The sequence below is a fragment of the Panthera onca genome, chromosome B3, assembly GCF_046562875.1.
Source record: "Panthera onca isolate mPanOnc1 chromosome B3, mPanOnc1 haplotype 2, whole genome shotgun sequence".
Classification (NCBI taxonomy): Eukaryota; Metazoa; Chordata; class Mammalia; order Carnivora; family Felidae; genus Panthera; species Panthera onca.
Window position 1 is genome coordinate 40,549,654 of NC_138344.1, and position 20,139 is coordinate 40,569,792.

Here is a 20,139-nt window from a genome sequence, read left to right on the forward strand (position 1 = left end):
GGATAGAAGCCCTTAACTGGGAATATAGAGGAAGGACTCATCCATTACAGGGGAAATAAGTGATTTCATAAACATGTTGGTACTTGAACAATTCTGAGGTCCACATTCACTGTATTATCTCTACTACAGTTATAGTTTATATTACCTGTTTCTCTATTCCCACATCCACTTTCTCAAATTAACCTCTTATCTTTCACTGATATTATTACAGAGCCTGCTAACTGGTCTCATCTACATTTTTAGCCTTTAAGTAACTCTCTACTGTCCTACTAGTGTTACTACACTAACCTGGGCCCTCATCAGCTCCCCAATATACTACTGCAATAACCTTCTTAGCAAATTCCCTGCTTTAGTCTTACTCCTCCCTCGAATCTCTCTATACAGGCATGGAAGTCATGCCAATCTTCAACTAAAATTCTTTAAGGACTTCTCTTTGCCTACTTTGAAATAAAACCAAACTCCTTAGCATGAGACATAAGGCCTTTCATGGTAAGATGCTGCCTACTGTTTTGGGTTGAGTAGTATCCCCCCCTAAAATTTACATCTACCCAGAACCCGTGAAAGTGACCTTATGTGGAAATAGTTGTGCATTTGTAATCAAATTAAGATTAGGTCATACTGGGTTAGGGTGGACCCCAAATCCAATGACTGCTGTCCTTAGGAAAAAAAAAGAACACATAGACAAAAACAGGGAAGAAGACCATGTGAAGACGAAGGCAGACATTTCAATGATCCCGCTATAAACCAAGGGATGCCTGGGGCCAGGAGAAGCTCAAATAGGCAAGGAAGCATTCTCCTATAGAGCCTTTGCGGGGAATGTGTGGGCCTGCCAACGTCTTGATTTTGGTGTTAAGGAACTGTGAAAGAATAAATTGCTGTTGTCTTAAGCCAACTAGTTGTGATACTTTGTTATGGTTGCCCTAGGAAACTAATACACCCACTAGTCCATCTCAACTTTTTTTTTCATCTTAGCTTCTAACAATACTTAATTACCTCTGGTTCTACCAAACCTACAATACTCCTAAACTGCTGAACCTTTGTAAATGAACTTCCTGGAATTTTCTCCCTAGATTTGTCTCATTGGAAATTGTTATTCATCCTGTAAGTCTTCTCCCAAACACTATTTCTTTCGTGACTCCTAGAGTGTTTATGAACACTTTCCTAAAGTCCTACTCTATGCACAACATGTGTCTATCATTGCACTTTTTTTTAATTGAAGTAGAATTAACATATAGTATTATATGCAACTATCTTAAGGAATTCAAATTATTTGTATTCAAACATGTTTCCCCACTAAGTCTTTAAGGATAGGAGCTGGGCCTTTACCTTTTAATTTTCTAGCACCTGGCAAAGAAGCTGGCATGTGTAAAGTGCTGAACAAGTACCTACAGTTAGGCTGTTTAAAGAACTGCTCTGACTGCATCTCTTTGCGGAAGAACCTTCTATGGCACACATTTATATACCAAATAAAAATATGAAAAATTTCTAAACATTTAAACATTTTAGTGATTTGGTTCTACCTACCTAACCTTAGTCTGTTTCTCAGGATAATCCCTTTGATAACCACTATCTATGCAGCCTACATTCATTTTTCCATAAATATACAGGCCATGCTTTCATGTACCCATGCTTTATTCCTACAGTTCAGTCTGCTTGGAATGTTTTTTTCCCCACCATCCCCAAACACCCATTTTCTTGGATATTTCCTTTTAATGAATGTAGCTTCCCTATTAAAGCTTCTTTTATCCTCAACTGGAAATGGTACTTCCCTTCTCTGGGTTTCCACCATACTTTATTTATATCTCTATTTGTATTAGAACTGCTTATGTGATTTTTTTCTCCCTACTGGTCTATGAGTTCTTTGAGGATAGAAGCAACATACAGTTTGTCACTTACTATCATGATAGCACATAATAGATGCTCAATGATATGATGGAAAAATGAATGACAACAATGAACATATTAATTTAAAACACCACTCTATGGGACTACTCATATTCTATAAAAGGTAGAGAAAGAACATCAACAAAAGAACCATGGGATTATTGTCTCAGTCTCTTACTTAACAAAACCCTCTCTTGGGAAATACTCAGAAGATAATACAGGCCAACTTGTAAGAAGTATTGCAAAAAAATGGAAAAAACTGGGGACAGAAAATAAGGTCGGTGGGTGTATTGAAAAAGCACACTGATATCTAAAGTCTATGAAAGAGGCACACTTGAAAGGAGAAATATTGGGGCCCAAACTCCTCTCATTATCAGTTACAGCAAAGGTCCACTAACCTGGGGAGGGGACTGGTACAGGTTGGGATTCACCAGAACTCCCAAAGGCTCGTCAGAAGATCTATCCAATTTGGTGAGTGGTTGGTTCAAGGTTCCATTGGCAATTGCCTGTATTGTCTCATCTAGTCTGTGATGACAAACCAAAGGATGAAATAATTGGTAAAGTTCTATGCTCAGAATATCCTTACTTACCACAACATAAAATCCTTCAACAATGAGAAAATTTGAAATTCAAAGAGGGGTCCATGGATGAACTTTCCTACTCCCCATCACCAACTTCCTTCTCTTCACTCCAAGAACCCTAAGGAATATGAATTAGTAAAAGTTCCAGAACACTAAGAAAATAGGTAGGGCACACTACAATCATTCATCTGTTTAACAGGATTACTAAAAATGCCAAGATTAGAACAGCTGCCTAGAAATAGTCTGACCTACAGCAGAGTATTTATCCTATAGCTGCCTATTTACTCAACACATTCCGTTACTCCTCTGCACACTCAGGAGGCCCTCTCCACTCCTCCAGGCTGACCTAGATTCTATCCTTGTTTCAAGGTCCAGAAGTTGTAGTAAGGTCCTCTACTGGCCCAGCACAAAAGTGCTTACTCCTTTCTCTGAAGTCCTATAGCACCTACTATTTAAATAGTCATCGGGGTGCCTGGGTGGCTCAGTCGCTTAAGGGTCCAACTTCAGGTTGAGATCAGGTCATGATCTCACGGTTTGTGGGTTCGATACCCACATTGGGCTCTGTGCTGACAGCTCAGAGCCTGGAGCCTGCTTTGGATTCTTTGTCTCCCTCTCTGTCCCTCCCCACTCATGCCCTGTCTCTCTCTCTCTCTCTCTCTCAAAAATGAATACATATTGAAAAATATTTTAAAAAACAAACAGCAGATACATCCCATGTTATCCTGTGCCCATGGTTTGCTATTTATTTTGGCTCTAAATTTACAAAAGAATGTGATGATTTCCATTTAAAGACTGTAGAACTAATCCTAGGGTAGTAGGAGATCACAGATCTTAGAGGAACTGTATCTTATTCTATCCAGTACCTCTACATTACCTACTGCTATACTCCATGTCCCTGCCAGATGCTTGACAAATGTTTATGGATAATGATAATTCTGAGGCACAACATAATGAAAGGATTTTACCAGTAGAAAAGACCAAAGATATTTGTTAGGAACCTTTTATACGCAAGGCGACTTAAATAAGGTATGGAAAACATGGTTCTTGCCTTCAAGAAGCTTTGACTCTAAATGGCAGGTTTAAGATAGCTATGAAGATGATGAACAAAACATGGAAGGATGTAGTGCTACTATGAGAGAGTTATTACAATGATTATTATTATAATCCCATGTGTTGTACCAAGTAGGTAGATATTTCAAAGGCAAAGATTGTGGGAGAGATTTCCAAACCAAGGAAAAAGCAGAAACACAACAGGTATAAAGCTAAAAAAGAAAGAGAGAGATAAAGAAAGAAGAAAAAAACCAAGAATTTTGAGGGAAGAGGGGAGTCTAAATAAAATAGGGTGGGGACAGTGGGATCTGAAGAAGGAAATAATTTTGAAATATAATAAATGGTAAATGTACCTACAACTCTAGAACCTATATAAGAAGCAATACAAGTAGCTAATCAGTACATTTTTAGAATGTTCAGACTTACCAGCATACAACCAAAACAAAGAAATATAAATAAAAATTTTCACAAAATAAATACAATTTTTCATATGTGAGAAGAGCAAATATTTTTTTTAAATGTTGAGAAGGGGACGAAGAAACTAGTATCTTACTACCTGGTTATAGCTGGTAAGTCAAAAAGTACGCATAATTTAAGATACAATTTGAGATACTGTCCAATTTAACTTCTAAAGGGCTGTATGTACTTTTTATTGAACATAAAAATAACTTGTTATTATAAAGGTAGTTTATAACTGGAAAATACAAATTAATGGGAAAAAAAAGAAAAATTCCTAAACCCATCACCAAAAAATAATTTTACTTTTTTCTCTTTATGTTTACGTATCACATACGTAATAGGTAAGAACAAATAATTATTTTGAAGCTAGTGGTAGAATTTCTTTTATGGAGAGAACAACCTTTGTTTAGGAAAATTCTACAATGGATTTGGCAGATCCGAAAGAGGAGGCCAAAACTGAACCTTGTGGAAAGCATTACTATGTTTACCAATATCCTACTGGGGGGGGGGGGAGGGGGGAGAGAAAGAGAGAGAAAGAGGGGTGGAGAGAGGATGAGAAGAGAAAGGAGGGATGGGGAGGGAGGGAGACAAAGAGGGAAGGAGGAAGAGAGAGGGAGAGAGAATGAGGGGAAGGGAGAGAATGAAAGAGAAGGGGAAGGGGATGGGGATGGAGGGGGAGACAGAGAGAGAGAGAGAGAGAGAGAGAGAGAGAGAGAGAGAGAGAGAAAGGGGGTGGAGAGGGAAAGGGAGAGAGGAAGAGAGAGAAAGAAATAGAAAGGGGGGTGGAGGGGGAGGGAGGAAGAGAGAGAGAAAGAGAGAGACAGACATACAGACAGACAGACACCATTTCCAAAACAAAAAACAGGAAGATCCTGTGCTTTCTTTTCAGTGCTATGCTGGAGCCAATACACATGTCTCTGAACTCTATGTTCAGTGACTTCATGTTGGTAACTTGAAATTGGCCATGATGGGAATTTTTCATGAGACTTTATTTCTTAGGGCAGTTTTAGGTTCACAGCAAAACTGAACAGAAGGTTCACACATTTCTCATATGCTCCCTGACTCCACACATCCATACCTTGCCATTATCAGCCATTCCTCACTTGAGTAGTAGTACATTTGTTAAAATTAATCAACCTACACTGACACATTGTCACCCAAAATCCATAATTTACATTAGGGTTTACTCTTGGCATTGAGGCTGTACCATTTTAATAGTCCCATCCACAGTAAGAGAGCATATTCATTTTCCTATACTCACAGACTATGCATGTAGTATTTTGTATATATGTATTTTTTATTTCAGCCAATTTAATGATACATTGTTTTAAAATCTCCATTTCCCTTATAACTAGTTGAACATTTTATTTATTTATTTATTGCTTAAAGTTTTATTTAAGTCATCTGTACACCCAAGATGGGACTTGAGCCCACAACCCCAAGATCAAGAGTCACATGCTCTTCTGACTGAGCCAGCCATATGCCCCTAGTTGAACTTTTTAAAAAAAATTTTTTTTGATGTTTATTTATTTTTGAGAGAGAGACAGAATGCGAGTGGGGAGGGGCAGAGAGAGAGGGAGACACAGAATCCGAACCAGGCTCTAGGCTCCGAGGTGTCAGCACAGAGCCTGACACATGGCTCGAACTCACAAGCTGCGAGATCGTGACCTGAGCTGAAGTCAGACACTCAACCGACTGAGCCACCCAGGCGCCCCAGTAGTTGAACATTTTTTTTTTAATTTCTATTGGCCGGGAGGCCTGGGTGGCCCAGTCGGTTAAGTGTCCGACTTCAGCTCAGGTCATGATCTCATGGTCTGTGAGCTCAAGACCCGCATCAGGCTCTGTGCTGACAGCTTGGAGCCTCCTTTGTATTCTGTGTCTTCCTCTCTCTCTGTCCCTCCCCTGCTTATACTATATCTCTCTCTCTCTCTCTCTCAAAAATAAAGAAACATTTAAAAAAAAATTTTTTTTTAATTTCTATTGGTCATTTGTATTTCTTCACCTGTAAATGGTCCTTAGGCTTCGCTCGTCTTTCTACTGGTTTGGTATGTTTTGTTTTAATTTGCAGGTCTTTACATATTATAGATCTTCCTCTTTTGACTTAAAAATGTTTAAAATATTCTCTCAGCTTGGTAGCATTTTTTTTACTTTATTTAAAATATCTCGTCTTAGGGGTACCTGGGTGGCTAAATTGGTTGAGCTTCCGACTTCAGCTTAGGTCATGATCTCACAGTTGTGCAGTAGAGCCTCGCATAGGGCTCTGTGGTGACAGCTCAGAGCCTGGAGCCTAGAGCCTGGAGCCTGGAGCCTGGAGCCTGGAGCCTGGAGCCTGGAGCCTGGAGTCTGCTTCGGATTCTGTGTCTCCCTCTCTCTCTGCCCCTGCCCCACTCACACTCTTTATCTCTCAAAAAAATAAATAACATTAAAACATTTTTTTGACATCTCGTCTTTTTGTCTTCTGGGTTGTATATTTTGCTTAGAAAGAGCTATGGGACGTCTGGGTGGCTCACACAGCTAAGTGTTGGACTCTTCATCTCAGGTCAGGTTATGGTCTCATGGTTCATGGGATGGAGCCCTGAGTCCCTGAGTCAGGCTCTGTGCTGACAGCACAGGGCCTGCTTGGGATTCTCTGTCTCTCCCTTTCTTTGCCATTTCCCTGTGCCCACACACGCACGCATGCTCTCTCTAAAAATAAACAAACTTAAAAAAAAAAAAACACTTTATTACACCAAGACTGTATCTATATTCTCCTGCATTTCTTTATTTCTGATCCTTTTACCTCTTTTACATTTAACCATTTAGCCAAACTTATTATCACAGTATGGTCTGAAATAGAGATCGAATGTCAATTTTTTCCAAGCTGGTGGCCAATCATCCCAGCATGTATTTAACCCTTTCCTTATTATTTAGAAATGCTACCTGCTTTAATTACTAATTTACACATGTATACAAACAAACACATACAATGCACGTTTTGTACTGGATTCCTTTACATTCCCATGCCCAAATGGCACCTCATTGTTTAAAAAGTTTTTTATCAAACTATAGTAATTATCTGGAAAAGTTACCCTCACTGTTCATTTTCAAAATTTTCTTAGCCACTCTTACATTTTTCTATTCCAAATGAATGTATTATTTTTAAAATCAACAAAAATAACAGATCCATGAGAGGGGGCAAATCCTTTTTAGACAAAATGCCCCCTCCCAGACCCTTTCTGGTGCTGCCCACTTACTTGCTGTGATACTCTGCTAGAGGATTTTCATCTTCCACGATCTTCCTGCCTGCAAAGTCAATGGTGATTTTCTTAGAGAGCCGAGACATATGTCGAAATTCTCTCAGCTCCTCCTCTCGTTTTTGCAGGGTCTCCCGCTCAATTTTAGACAACCACTGGTTAGAATCACTGGCAAAGTAATCTGACTCATCATCAATGACTTGCGTCCTTCGAATGCTAAGGAGATAAAGAGAACACATGTCAATTGGGTTACCTGTTGACAAAACAGGGACTTGATTACTGGAAAACTGTTTTAAGGCAGTTTACTCTTTGCTATCCTGAAAAGTATCTCAAACACAGATGCCCAAAAAAGTTCCATAATAAGGTCAAGCTCTGCTTGGTCCCCAGCTTCAGCATGTACCTTATCCCCACAGCAGGCCTAGCTCAGCTCATAAAACTAATCTCACCTTCAGGCAGAAAAAGACACAGCCTCACAACCCATTGTTCTTCTAACTCTTTCTCACTAGTCCAGCCATAACTGGGTTATCACCTGGTTTTGCTGCATCTGAGTTCATATCTTGGCAGCTTACTCACTATCCTAGTCCCTCAACAACTGGGGTCCAGTCGATTCCTGCTAGTCCCAACTGCTGCCTTTCCCTTAGAAACTTAAAGAGTTCTATTCTGGACAGTTTAAGGCCCATGGCTTACTCTTAGGACATCCTACTACCCTACTACTACTATATGTCAGTTTCTACCCCTTGCCCCCCCAATCTTATCACTTGTCCCTCACTAAAACACTGGATCAAATTCTAAGATATGTCAATCAGACCTATTTCTAAGATCATATCAACAAAGAAACTGAGAACTAGAAGGAATTTTAATGACCCAATTCTCTCATTCTACAGATAATGAACTTGGGGTGGGGCTCACAGAACTTAACTGACTACTCCAAATGCACAAATCCAGTCACAATTGACTCCGTGCCTAATTATTACAAATTAGTGATATACAAAGGCATAGGGAAATACTGAAATCAGATTCATATACTGATTTCAGCTTTTCAGGACATGGCTGGAATTATACAAGTTTTAAAGTAGACTGAGAGTGGGAAGTTTCAGAGAGCTCAGGAGAAACCTGCTCCTATATGTGAACCTAATAATGAAACTAATATCCTGGAACACACAAGAAAAGGAGCAATATCTGTGGAGAGAGACCCTTTTCTAGTTTCTATTTACCAAGAAATGTACTCCATTGCTAATTCTACTTCTAATGACAGTTTCATTGACTAGAGCTAGAAGTGATACTTAAAAGATTAAGAGTAGGGGTGCTTGGGTAGCTCAGTCAATTAAGCATCCAACTTTGGCTCAGGTCATGATCTCAGTCTGTGAGTTTGAGTCCCACACTGGGCTCTCTGCTGTTAACGTGGAGCCCGTTTCAGGTCCTCTGGCTTCCCTTTCTGCTCCTCCTCAACTCACACACACGTGGTCTCTCTCTCTCTCTCTCTCTCTCTCTCAAAAATAAACATTAAAATAATAATAATAATAAATATTGAATGAATAGGAGTTACAAACCTTGTGATGGGCTTACTTCAGAAATAGCTTTCATTAGTCAGAGAAAGACAAGTATCATATGACTTCATTCATATGAAGACTTTAAGAGACAAAACAGATGAACATAAGGGAAGGGAAACAAAAATAATATAAAAACAGAGAGGGGAACAAAACATAAGAGACTCTTAACTATGGAGAACAAACAAAGGGTTACTGGAGGGGTTGTGGGGGGGGGGGGATGGGCTAAATGGGTAAGGGGCATTAAGGAATCTACTCCTGAAATCATTGTCGTACTATATGGTAACTAATTTGGGTGTAAACTAAAAAAAAAAAAAATTAAAAAGAAAAATAGCTTTCAAGGCACCAGGGTGGCTCAGTCAATTCAGTGTCTGACTGGATTTTGGCTTATGTCATGAGCTCACGGTTCTTGAGTTCGAGCCCAGTGTCACGCTCTGCGCTGACAACACGGAGCCTTCTTGGGATTCTCTCCCTCCTTCTCTCTCTGCCCCTCCCCTGCTCTATCTCAAAAATAAATAAACTTAAAAAAAAAAAAGCTTTATGGGGCGCCTGGGTGGCTCAGTCGGTTAGGCGTCCGACTTCAGCTCAGGTCACGATCTCACTGTCTGTGAGTTCGAGCCCCACGTCGGGCTCTGTGCTGACTGCTCAGAGCCTAGAGCCTGTTTCAGATTCTGTGTCTCCCTCTCTCTCTGACCCTCCCCCGTTCATGCTCTGTCTCTCTCTGTCTCAAAATAAATAAACGTTTAAAAAAAAAAAAAAAAAAAAAAAAGCTTTCAAAGTTGTATCTCAGATTTACAGCAAAGGGTTTGGAAGGAGGAAGTATGTCTAACCAAAAACTTATAATGCCAGGAATAGACTCCTAGGTCAGTTACAATACATAGGAGATTCAGGGTTCTCCAAGGACCCTCACAGATTCCCACATGGCCACTTGAGAAATGAATGTATAAGTCCTATTTAAACATTTTTTACCACTAACTGGCTTTCAATACATATTTTGTCTAAAAGAAGAAAAAGGTGAAAGAGAAAGAAAAAATGAACTAACAAATTGATAAAACTGTCTCCTACAGAGAAGTCAATGGGCTAAATGACAAAAGTGTAGGAGTGTAAAAGCCTATTTAGGAACTTTTTTTTTTTTTTTTTTTTAAGTAGGCTCCACGTCTGGCAGAGCCCAACAGAGGGCTCGAACTCATGACCCTGAGATCAAGACCTGAGCTGACATCAAGAGTTGGACACTCAACTGACTGAGCCAACTTATCCGCCCTAAATTTAGGGACATTTTAATACACTGATCATTAAATCAGAAAACAAATTTAGTGTTAACGGGAAGGGGAAGGGTAAACCAGGCCTTCCCAGGATATGCCACTACCTATGCTCTTTCGGAAGCAACTTCTTATAGATCCTCCAGAGCCCAGCACAGTCGTTTGCACATGGTAGGCACTCTAACATACGGTGACTGATGGAAGGAATGGCTGCAAGGAAAACAACTGGGGAATTCTGTCAACCCAAATCAACTTTCTGGCGGTATACTAGTACTGGCATCTGGCAAAAATTTAAAAATGTTGCAGGGTAAGATGCTCTTTATGGGAACCTATCTTACTCAAACATGAATTCAAAAACAAGATGTAGGCCTCCTATGTAGCAGAGCTCTTCTTTTACTGTGAATCTTTCATACTTCACTGTAAAAAGGTATCAAGTTCCAGAATAATGTTTTAATGGCCAGGATATGTAGACCACTCTATTTCTTAGCATTTGTTATTCTAACCACATACCTAGTTCTGTCAAATTCTAACAGTTTGTCCTTATGCTTAATAGCCTTCTCCAGACCAGACTTAATTCGCAATTCTTGATGAGGAAGAAGGTCCTTGGTAGAGATGTCCACCTTTCCAGAATTCTCCGTCCCTGAAATTCAATAAGGAAACCAAATGGTATCAGACTGTAATATAAATTAGTTGTATCACTGTGCAGCAAAGAACAAAATATCAGAAGATCTGTCTCTGTTCTAAATGGCTGACAGCCTTCATTTCAATGAAAAACAAATAACACGGGCTAGGCTTTACTTATTAAGCACCAAGCAGGGCTTCACACAAGATTGGTTTTCAGGAAACATTAGGATCCACTCCTTCCCATGTGGAAATTTGGATCACTAAGGGTACCAAACTGTTAAACAATATAAAAATGCCATGTAAAGGAAAAGATTTATTAAGTAGGGGTGACTACAACCTTTAAACATACTTTCAGGGGTGCCTGGGCATCTCAGTCGGTTAACCATCTGACCCTCGATTTGGGCTCAGGTCATGATTTCATGGTTTATGAGTTTGAGACCCATATGGGGATCTGTGCTGACAGTGCAGAGCCTGCTTGGGATTCTCTCTCTCTCTCCCTTTCTCTGCCTTTTCCCCATTCGCAATCTCTCTCAAAATAAATAAACTTAAAAAAAATAGACATACTTAGACATAGCAAAATTAAAAAATAGACAATGGAAGAAAAAAGAGTAGAAATTGCAGGAAAGGGACAGAAATGAATACTGAAGGGCGCCTGGGTGGCTCAGTCAGTTAAGCGTTCAACTTCGGCTCAGATCATGACCTCACATTTCGTGGGTTTGAGCCCTGCATCGGGCTCTGTGCTGACAGCTCAAAACCTGGAGAATGCTTCAGACTCTGTGTCTCCCTTTCTCTGCCCCTCCCCCGGTTGTGCTTGATCTCTCTCTTTCTCAAAAATAAGCATTAAAAAAAAATTTTTTTTAATACTGAAAACTTATTAGATGCTAAAGCACTTAATATATATTATTTAATTCTCCCAATAACTGTGTAAGACAGTTTATACTATCTTTGTTTTATAAAAAAAGAAACTAAAGTTTAGAGACAATAATATACTTACTGAGTCACTCAGAAATTAAAAGGTGGAAACAACATTTAAACTTAGGTCTAACTCTAAAGCCCATATTCATTCCTCAGCCCATGTGTCATCTCCTACATGACAGCAAACCATAAACCTATATATCACAGAAAAGAGAGCCATGAATTATGATAAAGCCAAGATCTAAGATGCATTAGGAAAACAACAAGGCTGAAATTAAGGCTGACCTTATGCTTATTTCAAACTCCAGGCCTGTTCAAATTCCTATCAAAACTCTCTCTTAAGATTAAAACGAAAGGGGCGCATGAGGGACTCAGTTGGTTAAGCATCAAACTTTGGCTCAGGTCATGATCTCACAGTTTGTGGGTTTGAGCCCCATTCGGCTCTGTGCTGACAGCTCAGAGCCTGCTTTGGATCCTCTGTATCCCTCTCTCTACCCCTTCCCTGTTCGCACACGTACATGCTTTCTAACAAACAGATAAACATTTTAAAAAAAGACTAAAGAGAGAGAGAAACAGAGATTCTTATGTTCTGAACATAAGAAAAACACTTAGGGGGCACCTGGGTGGCTCAGTTGGTTAGGCTTCTGACTCTGCCTCTGGTCACGATCTTGTGATTCATGAGTTCAAGCCCTGCCTCAGGCTCTGTGCTGACAGCTTGAAGTCTGGAACCTGCTTTGGATTCTGTCTCCTTCTCTCTCTGCCCCACCCCCACTTGCACTCTGCCTCTCTCTCTCTCAAAAATAAACATTTTAAAATATTTTTTTTAAAAAGGCATTTATAACTACCTTTTCTCATAATAATGACCTTAAAGAAATTCTAACTGAAAAAATATGGAGATAATGTTCAACCTCTTCAATAAAATAATTAACTACAAAAATAAAAATATTTGAAATGTCAAAATTCAACAGTGACAGACTTTAGTCATTATGCTGTTGTAGACTGATACAATATTTTGGTAAAGTAATGTGGCAAATACATTTTAAGTGTCAAAAATGATCATATTAAAGACAAATACCATATGATTTCACTTATATGTGGAATCTAAAAAAAAAAACAAAAAGCAGAAACAGATCCCTAAATGCAGAGAACTGGTGGCTGCCAGAGGGGAGATGGATTGAGAGACAGGCAAAAAGGTATGAATGGGAGTGGGAGGTACAGGCTTTTGGTCACAGACTGATTAAGGAAGAAAAGTACAGCATACAAAATCTACTCAATGGTATTTTCATAGCATCATATGGTGACAGATGGTAGCTACAATTGTGGTGGTGAGCATAGTATAACATGTACAATCGCCGATCACTAAGTTATATATACCTGAAACTAATATAACATTGTGCATCAACTATACTTCAGTTTAAAAAAAAAATAATATTCTTAAAAAAAATAAAAAGTAAATAAATAAAACTCATCTTCTTTGGGCGCCTAGTTGGCTCAGTTGATGGAACATGCAACCCTTGATCTCAGGGTTGTGAATTCAAGCCCCACGTTGGGTGTAGAGATTAATTTAAAAATAAATAAATAAATAAAAAATAATCTTTGACTCAGTAATCCCATTCTTGGGAATTTATCCCAAAGCAATAAATTGAAAGATATATTAACAAAGGTGACTGTAATATTTATAATTTTTGAAGAGTCAAAATTTTCAGTAACTGGAAGTAGGTGATCAAATTACAATAAATCAAGTTAATAGACTATTTTGGGCCACTAAAATCAATAAATGTGAAGAATATATAGCAACATAGAAATTATAAAATACTAATAGAGAAAAATGAAAACAAAAGAAAAAAAGGAAAACAAAATCCTATATACACTATGATCACTAATACCAACCAATTTTTATTTATTTATTTATTTATTTATTTATTTTTAAACATTGATTTATTTTTGAGACAGAGAGACCATGAACAGGGGAGGGTCAGAGAAAGAGGGAGACACAGAATCTGAAACAGGCTCCAGGCTCTGAGCTGTCAGCACAGAGCCCGACGCGGGGCTCAAACCCACAGACCGTGAGATCATGACCTGAGCCGAAGTTGGACGCTTAACCGACTGAGCCACCCAGGCGCCCCCCCAATTTTTAATGAAAAAAAAACAAACTATGAACTAAAGCAAAAACAAAAATTTGCATAAGTGGAAAGTAATGGATACATTGCTTTTCCTTTTAAAAATGTCCTGGGGTGCCTGGGTGGCTCAGGCAGCTAAGCAACCAACTCTTGATTTCAGCTTGGGTCACCATCTCATGGTTCATGAGATCAAACCCTGAATTGCGCTCACGTTGTTGGCGCAAAGCCTGCTTGGGATTCTCTGTCTCCCTCTTTCTCTGCCCCTCCCCTGCTTGTTATTTCTCTCAAAATAAATAAATAAACATCCAAAAAAAATTTTTTTAGGGGCGTCTGGGTGGCTGAGTTGGTTGAGCATCTGACTTTGGCTCAGGTCATGATCTCATGGCTCGTGGGTTCGAGCCCCACATCGGTCTGTGCTGACAGCTTGGAGCCTGGAGCCTGCTTTGGATTCTGTGTCTCCCTCTCTCTCTGCCCCTCCCCCACTCATGCTCTGTCTTTCTCTCTCAAAAATAAACATTAAAAAACATTTTTTTTTGATTCTTAATGCCCTTAAATATTTTTAAGATCTTTGTAATGTTTGTTTGTTTAATGTTTTATTTATTTTTGAGAGACAGAACGTGAGCAGGGGAGGGGCAGAGAGAGAGGGAGACACAGAACCCCAAGAAGGATCCAGGCTCCGAGCTGTCAGCACAGAGCCTGATGTGGGGCTCGAACCCACGGGCAGATCACAACCTGAGCCAAAGCTGGATGCTTAACTAACTGAGACACCCAGGAGCCCCAAATGTTTATGTATTCTTGAGAGAAATAGAGTGTGTGCAAGAGCGGGGGAGGGGCACAGACAGAGGGAGACAGATGATCCCAAGCAGGCTCTGCACTGACAACAGAGAGCCCAATTTGGGGTTCCAAGTCACAAACTGTGAGATCATGACCTGAGCTGAAGTTGGATGCTTAACCAACTGTGCTACCCTAAGCTGAAGTTGGACGCTTAACCAACTGAGCCACCCAGGTGCCCCCCCCCCAAATTTTATTCTTTTAAAATGTTCATTTATTTTTGAGAGAGAGAATGTGAACCGGGGGGAGGCAGAGAGAGAAGGGGACAGAGGATCTGAGTCAGGCTCTGTGCTAAGAGCAAAGAGCTCAGTGCAGGGCTAGAGCTATGAGATCATGATCTGAGCCAAAATCGAAAGCTGGACTTTTAACTGACTGACTCACTCAGATGCCCAGAGTGGGGCTCGAACTCACAACCCTAAGATCAAGAGTTGCATGCTCCACTGCCTGAACCAGCCAGGCACCCATGTCCTTAACAATTTTTATTAAGTGTTTTTCAACTATAAAAGACATAGAAAAGGGCATCTGGGTAGCTCAGTTGGTTGAGTGTCTGACTCTTGGTTTCAGCTCAGGTCATGATCTCACAGGTTTTGAGTTTGAGCCCTGCATCAGGCTCTGCACTGACAGTGGGGTGCCTGCTCAGGATTCTCTCTCTGCCCCTTCCCTGCGCTCTCTCAAAACATAGGCTAACTAAAAAAAAAATAATAATAAATTATTAAAAAAAGACTTAGAAAAGAGTTGCAAAAAAAAAAAAGAAGAAAAGTTCTATATAACTTTGTCAGTTTCCCTTAATGCTAATACCTTATCTCACATAACCATAGTACAATTATCAAAAGAAATTAACAATCGTATCCTTCTTTTTTAATTTAAATTTTAGTTAATTAACATACCATGCAATATTGGTTTCAGGCGAATTCAGTGATTCATCACTTACGTACAAACCCAGTGCTCATCACAATAAGTGCCCTCCTTAGTACCCATCACCCATCTAGCCCATCTCCCACCCACCTCTCCCCATCAACCCAGAGTTTGTTCCCAACAGTTAAGAATCTCTTGTGGTTTGTTTCCCTATCACCTCTTTCCCCCTCCTTCCCATATATTCATCTGTTTTCTTTCTTAAATTCCACATGAGTGAAATCATAGAGTATTTGTCTTTCTCTCATTGACTTATCTCCCTTAACATCTGCGTTGTTGCAAATGGCAAGATTTCATTCTTTTTTGATGGCTGAGTAATATTCCATTGTATATGTATAGCACATCATCTTTATCCATTCATCAGTCGATGAACATCTGGGGGGCTGCACCAGTTGCATTCCCACCAACAGTGCAAGAGGGTTCTCCTTTCTCTGCATCCTTGTCAACAGCTGTTGTTTCTTGTGTTATTAATTTTAGCCATTCTGACAGGTGTGAGGTGGTATCTCACTGTGGTTTTGATTTGTATTTCCCTGATGATGAATGATGTTGAGCATCTTTTCATGTGACTCTTGCTTTCAGCTCAGGTCGTAATCACACGTTTCAAGAGACTGAGCCCTGCACTGGGCTCTGTGCTGACAGCATGGAGCCTGCTTGGGTTCTTTTTCTCCCTTTCTCTGCCCCTCCCTTGTTCATGTGCACTCTTCCTCTCTTGCACAAAATAAATAAATAAACATTTTTTAAAAATATAAAATAAATGCTGAGAGAAGCACCTGGGTGCTTCAGTCAATTAAGCATCCTTCTATTGATTTTGGCTCAGGTCATGATCTCGTAGATCCTAGGATCGAGCCCCACATCAGGCTCCACTCTGACAGCATGGAGACTGCTTGTGATTCTTTCTTTCCCTCTTTCTCTGCCCCTTATCCACTTCTCTCTCTCTCAAAAAAAAAATAATATAAAAAAAATTTTTTTAAACACCTGTAGGATAAATGAGTAAATAAAACTGCATCTTGCATACCAGTATACAAGAAAAACAATCACAGATACAACAAAATGTATTCATCACCATGGTGATCCAATCAGAACAATGTTGCCTACCTGACATTAGCTTCTTCAGCAATTTCTGGCTCTTGTTTGAGTCACGCTGTAAAATATCCTGTTCTTCACGAGTACATACCTATAAAGTAACAAGAACAAGACACATGATCCAATAGTTACATTAATTTTGTCTTAATATATCTAAAAAGTAACCTCAAATTACACATGAGGTATGGCAATAAAATGAGACCACTGGTGCTTTTTGTTATCTAAACCTAACAAAAATATACATATCCAAATGAGTTTGCCCTGGTCTCTTTCGATTTTTCCCTTCTTATGTGAACCATAGAAAAAACTGATCTCATTGGAAGTGTCCCTAAATGATTTGATAGCTAAAAAAAAAAAAAAAAAAAAAAAGAAAAAAAAAAAATCTAACCTACTTTCAAAGGACAAAGATTTGCCATCATTGAATATTGGGGAAAAAATATAATACTTTTTTTTTAAAAAAGACTTCCAGTTCTAATCATTTAATCCAAGTCTTACAAAAGAAATTATAAACAGATGTCTTATTAGAAAGAACCAGAAAAAGCAAATTACAGTGCCACCAGTGAAAACTAGTCTTTTATACTATACATATTGCATTTGTCTTTGAATACTACTTACTTATAAAATAATGAATATATTAAGCAAAGAAAAAGTTCTATTTATTACAAAATGACTGCAATTATAAGGGAGGCAAAAAAGGAGTTACTTTCAAACCAATTTCATACTGAGTTTATAAAACTACAAGACTTCAAAGGCCAATCTGCTTTACATTACTCTTTCTTGAATTTAAGGATTCAAAAGATTTATCAGAAAACATGGAAATTGCCTAGAGGTTGCTGCAGTGGCACAAAGTTCCCACTAGCAGCTATAGGGTGTTTTTCTACAGAAAGCCCCATATCAGAGGATATTTACTGCTGATTTAAGAATGTATTTTTTCATTTTATATTTTTTATTGTAGATACTACATTTTTCAGGTCATCCACTACTAGCTTATTTTTTTTTTTTCAGCTTAGTTTTTGAGTGTACTGTATAAAGGCACCAGAGAAGGGAAAACAAGGCAATATATAAAATGGATGCCTTTACCAACATCAAACGCCATTGCTTCTGCCAACCAGCTCAACTGGCAGAATAAGCTTTGCAGACAACTCATTAGGGTGTTTGTAAGACAGTCATTACTACCACACTCTTGAGATCATTCTCTCAGACAACGAAGATGGAGATGAGTTGTCCTGGAAATAGAAGCTATAATAACCTGAGGATTATGTTATAGTACAAGACTTGGAGCCTTCAACAATATATATACTCAAAACTCTTCTCACTAACAGTCCTCAGTACTAAGATAGAACCTTGGTTTCTTGATTAATCGAATTCCTGCTACTAGAGTTTCCTGGACATTTGAGGGAAGAAATTTCCTAAGAAAAAAGAAATTACTAAGGATGTGAATGTCCCTACGTACTCAACCAAAAGATAATAAAATAAAATATAAAAGAAACAATTTACCAGAGTGCCACAGAAAAAGCAGGGGCCAGAACCTTCTTGTTCACAGACAATGCGCCCACAGATCAGACAGTTATTGATCAGCTTGTGCTTCTGGCCCAGGCAATCACAAGGATGGCGACCAGGAATCAGGACTGCAAGCCTGTCCTGTCCCTCTTTTGTGTATAAACTGACAAACTTTGTCTTCTTCTTTAAGGAGCTGCTGTTCTCCTGTGCCTAATTGTACAAAGATATCAGAAATAACATAAAAACAATTAATGACAATGAAAATAATCAAGAAAAGAAAAACCTCAGTTCTGTTCAATGACAACTTATATACTATCTAGGAACCATGACAGAAGGTAGTGAGAGAAACACAAATTAAGGGTTATAATCAAGGGTCTGAAGAAAGATTATATTCTAGAAAAGCTACCTGATATACCTTGCCTTTTTTGCTAGTAGCTTTCAGTCCCCTATTATAGCTGGTAGAAGGTAAATCTAGCAGTAAAAGCTGTTTACGGGACATATATAAGCATGCTTAAAGTGGAGATCATAAAAACAAAAATGTCTCTAAAAGCAGATGATACAGGTTTAAAGTAAGAAAAATTAAAAACAAATGGCTCAATAAGAAAAAGACAGATGACACAATAGAAAAATGGGCAAACTATCTAAACAGGAACTTCATTCAAGAAGATATCCAACTGGCCACCAGACACAGGAAAAGGTACTTAAGCTACCCTTCATTACTCATCAAGGTAATGCAAAAGAAACCAAAATTCAATACCAACCAGAATGGCTAAACTGAAAAAGAAAATACAGAAGAGTGCTGGTAAGGATACAAGAACAATTAAAGCTTTCATACACTGTCAGTGGGAGTGTAAACTGGTATCTACCAAAGCTGAACATATGCATATCTTGTGACTCAGCAATTCAGTTCTTGGATATATACTCAACAGAAATGTGTAAATATGTTCACCAGAAGACATGTAAAAGAATGTCATTGCAGCAATGGAACTGGAAACTATCCAAATGTTCAACAGATTGATGTATTCACTTAATAGAATTGTCGGTAGCTATGAGAATGAAAAAGTATAGCTATACAAAACAATATTGCTAATTCCCATAAACCATGTTGATTGAAAGAAGCCACAACAAAAGAATACACACTATATAGCTCCATTTACACAAAATTCATAAGCAGGCAAAACTAATCTATGGTGTTAGAAGTCAGGAAGGTGTTTTCCCCGGGGAGGGACGTCATTTTTTTTGGGACAAAATGGGGGTCTTTTAGAGGAAGGGTGATGTTTTGTTTCTGGCTATAAAGATATGGTCAGTTTGTGAAAATACATCTGTTCACTTCTGTCTATATGTTGTAAAATTAAAAGTTTAAATAGAAAACTTTATTTATCAGCCTCTGTCTTAGTCCATTCAAGCTGCTATAACAAAACATAACAGACTGCGTAGCTTATAAATAACAGAAATTTATTTCTCACAGTTCTAGAGGCTGGAAGTCCAAGATCAGAGTGCCAGCATGGTTGGGTGAGGGCCCTCTTCAAGGTCACAGAAATGATTTCTTCTAGATCACTGTATCCTAACACAGCAAAAGGGGCAAGGAAGCTCTGTGGGATCTCTTTTACAAGAACACTTATTCATGAGGGTTCTACCTTCATGACATAAGAACCTCCCAAAGGCCCTACTTCCTAATATAATCGCACTAGCATTTCAACATATAAATTTGGGTGGGGGGGACATAAACATTCAAACACTTATTTATATAGATGCCTCTTGCTTTCCCTTTTCAGGGAAGAAACATCTTCAAGAGTTTTAGTGGATGGGAAAATTACTACAAGGAAAAGAACAATTCTTTGCTATGACATGCTAGAAGTTGAGATACCCAAAGCCAGAAGTTGAGATATAGAGATAATACCATAGAAGTCAACTTAGGTAAAAATTAAAATCTAAGAGAGTGCTAAAGATTTTATCTAATCTAGCAGGCTGCCATTTTTCAAACTAGTCAATTATATTTTTGGCTGTCAGTGATCATGGTGAGAAGATTAAAATCTCTAAGCAGAAACTTGTATTTGACTCCCATTAAATTATCCAGTAACATTAACATAAGGTATTTGAGGGCTGTGCTTTGATGAGTTCCCATATACATAATGGGCAAT

At 38.8% G+C, this 20,139-nt stretch overlaps 1 protein-coding gene across 3 annotated transcripts in view; it reads right to left on the reverse strand.

The window, feature by feature from the left end:
- TRIP4 (thyroid hormone receptor interactor 4) overlaps positions 1-20,139 on the reverse strand; it is a 64,885-nt gene that overhangs the window by 30,154 nt on the left and 14,592 nt on the right. For all 3 annotated transcript variants that reach the window (XM_078448726.2, XM_060618305.3, XM_078448727.2), the window contains exons 4-8: positions 17,996-18,208; positions 16,511-16,589; positions 10,524-10,653; positions 7,208-7,423; positions 2,283-2,409 (exon numbers count right to left, since the gene is read on the reverse strand). In XM_078448726.2, coding sequence (XP_078304852.2) covers positions 2,283-2,409; positions 7,208-7,423; positions 10,524-10,653; positions 16,511-16,589; positions 17,996-18,208 — 765 coding nt within the window. The remainder of the gene's footprint in view (positions 1-2,282; positions 2,410-7,207; positions 7,424-10,523; positions 10,654-16,510; positions 16,590-17,995; positions 18,209-20,139) is intronic.